The sequence below is a fragment of the Botrytis fragariae genome, assembly GCF_013461495.1.
Source record: "Botrytis fragariae strain BVB16 chromosome Unknown tig00000270, whole genome shotgun sequence".
NCBI lineage: Eukaryota > Fungi > Ascomycota > Leotiomycetes > Helotiales > Sclerotiniaceae > Botrytis > Botrytis fragariae.
Window position 1 is genome coordinate 454,228 of NW_023501006.1, and position 9,477 is coordinate 463,704.

Genomic DNA, 9,477 nt, shown 5'->3' on the forward strand with positions numbered 1-9,477 from the left:
ACCCACTCCCCTATCTTCCAGGCTCTTCGTAAAGGGTATTTATCCAATCATTGAATTATGTAAATGAACTTTTAAATACACACACACACACACACACACACACACACACACACACCATCTATCTGCACACATATGAAATCTTACCTTTCTCTTCTCCCATGTATCTCTCCACCCCCTGCTCCCACCCCACACATTCCCTTCGCCCCCAAACTCCACCTCTCGTCTCGATCCATTTCCAAGAACCTCACCATTTCTTCTCGCTCCTCCTTTTCATCCCTCATCCCTCATCTTCCACCTCCTCACTTTCACCCACGCTACTCTCCATCTCTCCACCTCTCCGTTGCCGTGTTGCGGGGTTGCGGCTCTGCACCTTTGAAACTCAATACGCGATGCCATACTTCCTACTCTCATAACCTCATAATCTCATGATCTCATGCCTCACAATTCCTATCTCCCTTCATATCCATCAATTCGCATCTACTCATTCATCTCTCTCCGTCTCTCGCTCCACCCACCCTTTATCCCCTCCCCTCCCCTCCCCTCCCTTCCATCCCATTCCATTCCACTTCACTTGCTCACTCACCTATCCATTCACCACTCTTCTCCATCTACTTATTCCTCCCCCCTTCCATCCATCTCCATTCATCCATCTCCGAATCTACAACTCCTCCTCTCCCAAAATCAGCCCTTGTTGAATCCACAATTCACAATGCATATCCATCACCAAATCACAAATCCACAAAAGCACTCACATACCCACGAAACTGTTGCCATAAACCTATCATTCGATAAATATATAATCTACCCATACATATCTATCCATCTACTCACCCTTTCATTCATCCTTTACCATTCTCCCACTCCTCCTTGTACAACCATCTCCCCTCATCTACCCCCCTCAATACACCCCACAATATCATATACAAACAATCAACCCATCATAAAAAAGCAACCACTTTTTCCTTTCCTTCCCTTTCATTCCCTATCACCAATCCCCAAAAATTTACTACTCGTAATTTACTAACAATAAATATTCCATTCCCTTCCCGTCCCTTTCCTTAAACCTCAACCTATCTCAATAAATAAACATCCCAAGGCTGCCGTTTGTCTCATAAGTATATATACGCAACGAAAAAGAAAACATTCCCTCAACGCCTTTGCCCAACTTTCTACTTTGTCTTGCTTTCGCAAACTACTTTGATTCGCTTCGTTAAAGAATAACGAAATTTCTACCCCTTGAAACCAGATTTCGTACGATGTAAAATTTTTAATCATATCGCCCAACTACCCCTCCTAGCTCTTACACCCCAAGCACTAGGTGATGATGCACCATTCGACATGGAAGGATGTTGTCGCGCCCATTCTAGAATATATATTCGTAACGCTTTCCACCTAGCACCATAACCCCCTTCACTTCTTTCCCCATTAATAAATTTCCCTTTCTTCTCTTCTACATGACCATCAACTGCCACTAAACCAATATGTCCTTTGATATTCTGACTCTTGTCATCTACTCTCAATTCCTCTTCCGGAATTTGAGAAATCTTTGCCAACTCTTCGTCATATTGCCGAGCTAAAGATGGATATCCGAGGGAAAGGTAATTGTAAACTTGTGTAACAAACGTATCATCAAACTCCTGCAACAACATATCTTCAGATTTTGACCTCGCCACCTCGGCTTTTAACCTATCATCGAGTCCACTGAGCATATGAACACCACCCTTGTTTCTCTCGGATGATTTGGCAGGAATATTTGGCGTTGCATTTGAAAACGCGGAAGAAAACGGATCATCCATTTCCATGTGCGGGGTTGCAATCATTTGTGGTCTTTTGACAACATCCGGGCTGAGGTATTGTTCATTTTCCTCGGCAACACAATAACCGCCCCATAAACCTCCTCCATCTTCGACTCGGTGTGGTTGTACGTCATGTCGTTGATCGGATTCGAATTTTGTCGCCTTTGGAGAAGGACACATGCGAAAGACTAAATCACCACCAAGCATTGGAGGAGAAGCTGCGTTACGCATTCGAACTAATTCAGCTTCCTTTTGTTTATCTTGAGGAGTGCCACTTGGTCGAGTTTTATCCGTCATTCCATTTGTCCAAAAAGGATCGTGAAATGTTGGGGCTGTGGCTTCCTCAGCTACTTTCTTATTGGTCTCCTCTTCTCTCAACCGATTCAAATTCTCCTGATGTTGTTGCATTTCTTTCGCTGCCCACCCAACCTCTGTAGAATTTCTGCGAAGTTCCTGAATATGTGCATCATCCACTAACATGCCTACACCTTCTACGGAATCTTCTTCGGAAGCTGTGTCGATCTCCCTATCGTAGAAATGTTCTACAATCTCGTAAGCCGACTCGTTGGGGAATGCCGCTAATGCTTGTTCCATGAGTTGTTTCTCGGCAGCTTTAGCAGCTAGTGCCAGGAGATAACCCGCAAATCTCTCATCACAACTTTCTCGCGTTCGTGCCATTTGCATCTTTAACATGGAATCTTCCGAAGATCCCAGTGATCCAGATAAAGACGGTGTGGACTCGGCATCTTCATCCTCGTTCTCCGAATTTTCCTGTGAATTCTCATCCGAGTCTATAGGGTCTAATTCTGGTTGATAAGAATTCGATCGCGTGCTTTTTCTAGTATTATTGTGAGGGCGCATTGAGGGTTGTCGACGCGGTAGTGAAAGTGGAATGTGGGAATGGATATCTGCGGAGGAAGAAACTGGCGTGTTGTCGGGTGCCAAAGGAACTGGTATTGGACGTATATATTTTCGTTTTTTCTCCGCATAGATATGATTTGTACCCTGGAAACATTAGATACCGAGTGACAAGGAGAACTTTAAGTGCGAAGCATACCGGTGTTATGTCAGTCTTATCAGTAGGCAAGGTAGCCGGGCCAGGAGTGGTAGATCTCTTGAACCTTTTTGACGTTTCTATTAATTGAGGTGTGAACCTTCTTCTTGGGGCCGATGGATCTGCAGCAGCTGGAGCTTGTGATTTGGACTCGGGAACAAGTTCTGGAGTTGGCAGCGGACTTGGTGATTTTGCTTTGCTTGACTTTTGTGTAGTTTCCACGGGTTGAGGCAGGAAGCGTCTCTTGGGCGGGGCAGCGGCAAAGTCCTTCTTTTCTATAGCATTCTCGACTTGCTCTACATTCTCTTTCTTGTTACTTCTTGTCGTCGTTTCGACCGGTTCCACGGCAAACTTTCTCACTTTCTTCACCGTCTCCTCAATCGGAGTTGGATCGAATCGAGTTCGTGGTGGGGTGACGTAGCTGACATGATCTTGAAGAGAGTTGAGTCGTGGGAGGAAGAAATGGAAATGATGAATCCCTAATTTTGTTATTATATCGATGCATACCAGAGTTCAAGTGAAAAGAATGAACCGATTGAAGTTGTGATGGAAAGTAAATGGGTGATGTGTGTTGTGGTGGTTTGTGGTTGTCATGTATTAGTAGATTTTATTATGGCCCTGGTCTATTATCCAGCTTGTGAATGGCATTGCATACTAAGTAGGAATTTTGGGTTTGAGATGGGAAGTATGGTATGAGATAGGACACCCAGTCAGTACTAGGGAGAATGAAGAATTACAGAGGACTGACATAAGTCGGTCTAAGAAGGAACGTTGATTGGATTGATTGAGTTTGAGTGGAGAGGGGAAGGGAGGGGTGGGGAGGAATTAATCCTTGGTTTCTTCGTTCTAGAAGCGAAAATGTGAAGGATGAGTGGAGTCGAGTTTGTGACTTGAGTGAAGTTGAAGAGATTAGCGGACGTAGTTTTGGCTTTCACACGTAGAGGTGAATACTTCGATTACCGGACGTCGTTTTTGAAAGGGTTAATAAGTTTGGGAAGAAAACCCCCGCCATGACCAGGGGATTATGTATGAGTGAGAGGGCAGGTAGGAGGTCGATATAACTGGGTAAGAAGGTCACATGTGACATGTAACAACTCATGAGATTTATTAGGTCCTTTCGTATGTGGTTTGTAGTTTCACGTTGAAATATGTGTCGAGGATATTTTATCTTTTACCTGTTATATAAAACATGTTGTATTTTATATGGTATATATGTTATATTTTACATGTTATATATATTATATATTATGTATTATAATGATTATATATTATAATAGGCTTCGAGAGATACACATCGGAATAACTACAAAAGTAAGAGAAACATCTACAGACCGAGGGGCAGATATCTCCTCCCATAAGTAATTATCAATGATTGACTCAACGTATCGTATCTATGAATAGAATAATCTGCAAAGACTGGTACGGTAAAACCTTATCAATCAATTAATCATTCATTTCTTCAATCCATAAATCCATCAATCCATCATTCCATTCATTCCATTCATTCCATCCAATATTCCCTACAAAGTTACAAGGCTAGGATGAGCGATACCAAATAATCCAACGTGAACCCCTTGAAGACTCGTACAATCCCTCTCAACCCAATTCAACAATTTACAATTGGGCCATCCATGAAGGACTTGCCACTGGATGAATGTCATGTAATGTAATGTAATAGGAAGAGGAAGGAGATATCAGATCTAGGTATGATGTTGCAATCTCCTATGCTGATATCTATCGTCTATCTAGTATATACATATCTACATTTATATCTACCTACCAGGTACCGCCCGCCCTCTTGCTTCTTTTCCACATCTCGTCTTTCCTAAACCAGATATCCGGTTTAGTTAGTTATTAGCATCGTTCAGTTAGCAAGGTGTAGGTCGTTCGCTTCTGTCCATCTGATCCATCTATTCCAGATCTAGGGATGACATCTCCTCCCATCCCGATACAATAAGCAAACATCAATTATCAATTATCAATTATCAATTATCAATTATCAATCATCAAACATCCAACATCCAACATCCAACATCAAACATCAAACATCAAACATCAAATCCAAAAAGCATACTTCCATCTCTACTTCCACATCTTCTTCCCTCTCTACTTCCACCCACCCACCTTATCACACCCAAACCCCAAACCCCAAACCCCCCTTAAACAATCATCTAGTCCAGCATCCAAACCCTCACGCGACCTCCATCTCAAAGTCCAGACTCCATCCAAATTCTCCATCCATCCAAACACCAATAAACATTACACATACATACCGTTCACCGTTTCTTCACGATCCATCCATCATCCATCATCCATCATCCATCCATACTCCGTACTCCATACCGCATACGTAGGTACCGACTCCATATCTTTCACCCCCCTCCCCTCCCACATCATCAATTGAATCTTCCAACCAGCAAACGCTTCGTTTCGTTTCGTTTCGTTTCAATCTGTTCCATTCCCGTCGTGACTCCAACCTCCAACGCCCACAAGTCCCTAGTTCTACCGTACCCTATATACATCAATTGATTCACCTAGCGCATGCATGCATGCATGCATGTTTCACAATTTCTTTTTCTCTTCGTGTTCTTTACTACTAGCTATACTCATACATACACACATGCATGCATACATACATTGTCAATCACTTCACATGAATACTTGAATTCACAATACTTCTTCTCGCACACACGCGTACATACATTTAACAGTCCAGATTCAGTTGAATATTATCATTATATTGAATATCATTCAATTCCCATTACAGACCCAACTTCACATGCCTATCAATCATACAAGACTTAAGATGGCTGCAAATGAATCCCGACGCCATTTCCTCTTCTACCTTATGCTCCCTATGTGTATAAGATCAAAATAAATATAACGAATGAGTGAATAAACAGTCAATCAAATAGATGAATGAATGCAAAAACCCGGCACTATACATGAGCCAAAATATCTGATACAACTACACATTCAAAGTGTAGATTTGTGCAAAGAGAACCTTAAAAGGTCCAAACAATACACAAATGAGTCGAAAAGACTCGAGCAGAGTAAATCGAACAAAGAGTGAGAAAAGAAGAAAGAAAAAAAAGATCTCCTGTCACAGGGTAAATCATTTCTCCTTTAACTGTCTTGGTAATCCAGCTGCTCTCCTCATTTGAATATCTCCCTCGGCCAACCATCGACTAGCTTTGACCAATTGTACGACATTGATGATTTGTTTTCCTGCCATGATGGGGAATGAGATTCCGGCAATGATCCATGGCCAGGTTGAATCCATCTTATTGGCGCGCGCAAGCTCCAATGCGCCGGCGCTGTAGGGATTGGCAAAGAGGGATGCGGCAGATGGGTTGGAGGGGCTTCCGGGGACGAGTGTGCTTGCTGCTTCGCCATTGTTGGTAACTTGGAGGAGAGATGGTGAGAGCAGAGGAGAGGAGAAGGAAAGGAGGTAGAGGGCGATGAAGAAAACTTCGTTAAGAGCACAGAAGAGGAACAGGACAGTCTATCATCTTTTGTTAGTTTAAAGAGTAGAAATATCATGCATAAGTGTACATACCTTATTTGTGTAATACAAGTTCAAAATCCAACTTCGAGATTTGTCGACTTGCTTATGACTGGTATCTCCTCCTCCCATAACAAGAGTCGCATACATGTGAATGTAATGACTAGCCAAATCCAACGAGATGAGTCCTTGGAAAAGAAGAGCCCATCGAGGCCAGGCTGAAGAAAGGAAGACCAGCAAACAGGCGGTGGTACAACGATCGGTCACCATATCCAACACCGCACCAAATTTTGTAGATTGTTCAAAGTAGCGGGCAGCATATCCATCGAGAGCATCGAGAAGACAGGAGATACTGTAGAGAAGAGTACAGGTACGTGGATGAAGGGGCATGTAGTATAGAGAAACCAATGCGAGAACGATTCGAAAGTATCCTATGAAGGATTAGCATGCGCCATCCTGTTCGCACATAGATTTGAGGAAGCTCACCGATAACATTGGGCCAGAAGAGAAATATGTTTTCTTTAACATGCACAGCCTCTTCAGACTTATGTGCCGAACCATTACCATTGCCATTCATGATGACTTGTTCACGAGCTGCGGGCGTAGGAGTTGATGGTGTAGAAGCAGCAGCTGTTTGTCGTCTGGTTTTGACACTGGACATTGTTTGATATTGATTGAGAAGCTTCCAACTCAATGATATTATGTGCGGAAAGATGTTGTGGTGTGAACAGCAATGTTGTATTGAGTTGGACTCGAGGAAATGGTTGGCGTGGAGGTTTTTGAGAAGCTGTGTCGAGGTAGGTAAAATTTGTTAACTCGGTAGGTGCCAAAGCTTCGATTAATACGTAGAACCTCTTAATTACAAGATGATGTAGTAGAAATGTCGGGGTATGGAAACGAAATAGAAGCTTCAAAGTATAATGTGGGAAATGGAAGATAGTTATTGGAAGTGTGATTGATTGTCATAAAAGGAATGTTAGAAAATGGGTAGGATGGTAGGACGGTAGGATGGTAAAATGGGTGAAATGGGTAGAAAGTCAAGAACCAAATTCCTTATCGCAGGTTTATTAAAAGATTTGGACTTCACTTCTTCTCTCATATGCATGCATGCAAGCCCAAAAAATAAAAGGATAGGGCAATCAATGAAATGTGTTTGCAGCTGCCAGCATCAATACCAGTTACTGGGGATGATTAAAATTCAATGACATGGATTAAAACCCCCTTAACCTTACACTCGGAAGTGTCGGGTCTAATAAAAAACGGTTCTACCATACCAGCATCCCATATTTATTATTATTTGCACAAATTCAAACGAGGGGCTACGGTGACCTACATTCCGGAAAACATCTGATGCTCGAACATTCATTGATAGCTGTGAAAGCTGCGTTTTGACAATATCAACCAATATCTCTCGTCTCTTGTTGTTTGAACTGTCTGAGTAGACTTTGGGATCTTCAAGCTTCCACATACCCTCAATAACCAGCGACATCTTATACCTCGATCTCCAAAATGTTAATCCAGGAAACTCACCATGATGTTCCAACGAAAGCTGGAGGAAAAGAAGGATCTATGAGTACAACTTGATTACCCCCCTCCTCAACGCAAACCAATCCCCGCTAATCACATCTAGGAATCTTTCTCTTCCATCCTACTATCCCCAACTACCCTCAAGCGTGTGTAGTGCAATCTATTCTACTATCTAATAAGGTTCAAAGCTGAAGCCTTTTGTCATATATAGACGATTTCCCGGTGTTGTTGTTTTCAGTGAGATTTATCAAGGTTAGTGGGGGTTTGGTGGGGTGTTTCAACTTCTTCCTTAATCTGTATATTTCTTCATGTCATATCATTGGTCTCCGTTGAGTTTTTCATATCCTTATCAGAGAGATAGATTTTCAAGTGACAACTCATCGATTGGAGTCCCACGGGGCTTGCTCATGGGAGATCACAATACCCCATCTCTTCCTACTTTCTTATCTTACAACCCCGCACTCACGTGCTACACATAAATATACGGGAGTACATGCTGACACTTTCCTCATAAAAGTCACTGGACCAGTTGCCCGATTCGCAAGACAGATTGCTGGACAAGGCTATATAGTCGCAGCACCTTCATCATACCATGAGTTTACCGGCCCAGAACCGCTCGCTTATGATGTTCCCGGAACTGATGCCGGCAATGAATATAAGATCACAAAGGTATGTTCCTTCAACATCAGATGTCGACTGCAACTTTGAGCCCCTATACATCCGAGATCAACATCTCCTATACTGTTTTTTAAATATCAATCCATTTCTCACCACATGACCCACAGACCCTCGAAGCCTACGACGAAGATTCCACCCTAACAATCGACTACCTCCTCTCCCTCCCTACCTGCAATGGCCGCATCGGCAGCACAGGAATGTGTCTCGGCGGTCACCTCGCCTACCGCTGTGCTCTCGATCCTCGTGTCGCCGCAGCAGTAACATATTTCGCCACCGATCTCCACAGCGCGACTCTCGGTCTCGGCAAAAAAGACGACAGTCTCGCTCGTGCCTCGGAAATCAAGGGTGAACTGGCCATGATCCATGGATGCAAGGATAATCATGTACCTCCCGAGGGAAGAGATCTTATCAGACAAACTTTGAGAGAGAAGGGGATTGTGTTTAGTTGGTATGAGGTTGCGTGGGCTCAGCGTAAGTTTTCATTCCTCAATATCAAATACTCCTTCATGCTAACACGAAACACAAAGACGCATTCATCCGCGACGAACTCTCAAAAGGTCGCTACGACCCCGCCATCTCCAAGATCTGTTTCGAGATCCTCCTTGAACTCTTCGGACGAACTCTCAAATTAGATCTCGGACCTCATGATGGAAAGGAGCAGAAAATAGAAGATATCTGTTAGTTTTCGCATGTACTTACTTGTATTTACATCCAAGTAATGAGATATAAAATACATTATTTTTCTTCTCCGAATCTTGATTCAGAAAATGTGTTTCCTTCATTCCCGTGATTGAACCCGATTCGATGATCAAAAATAAGACATCTAGCATCTACAAAGTATCCATCCATCTACCTGTTCACCCCACCCCTTCGATCTCAATATCCAGCACCATCTAAATTCCAGATACATGATAATC

At 42.9% G+C, this 9,477-nt stretch overlaps 3 protein-coding genes across 3 annotated transcripts; 1 reads left to right on the forward strand and 2 right to left on the reverse strand.

Annotated features, from left to right (window-relative positions):
• Nucleotides 1-1,271: 1,271 nt before the first annotated feature.
• Bfra_012309 (uncharacterized protein) lies at nt 1,272-3,327 on the reverse strand (the record flags this gene model as incomplete). The annotated part of the gene is made up of 2 exons (XM_037342626.1): nt 1,272-2,801; nt 2,854-3,327. Coding segments are annotated over 2 exons (2,004 nt in total), but the record flags the coding sequence as incomplete, so codon positions are not given.
• Nucleotides 3,328-5,965: 2,638 nt separating this feature from the next.
• On the reverse strand, nt 5,966-7,016 carry Bfra_012310 (putative cdp-diacylglycerol-inositol 3-phosphatidyltransferase pis protein; the record flags this gene model as incomplete). Its single annotated transcript, XM_037342627.1, has 3 exons — nt 5,966-6,355; nt 6,410-6,786; nt 6,842-7,016. The coding sequence occupies 3 exons, from the start codon at nt 7,014-7,016 to the stop codon at nt 5,966-5,968; spliced, it is 942 nt and encodes a 313-aa protein (XP_037187611.1).
• Nucleotides 7,017-7,864: 848 nt separating this feature from the next.
• Bfra_012311 (putative dienelactone hydrolase family protein) lies at nt 7,865-9,242 on the forward strand (the record flags this gene model as incomplete). The annotated part of the gene is made up of 6 exons (XM_037342628.1): nt 7,865-7,928; nt 7,986-8,028; nt 8,094-8,134; nt 8,400-8,551; nt 8,668-9,031; nt 9,088-9,242. The coding sequence occupies 6 exons, from the start codon at nt 7,865-7,867 to the stop codon at nt 9,240-9,242; spliced, it is 819 nt and encodes a 272-aa protein (XP_037187612.1).
• Between the last annotated feature and the right edge of the window lie 235 nt (nt 9,243-9,477).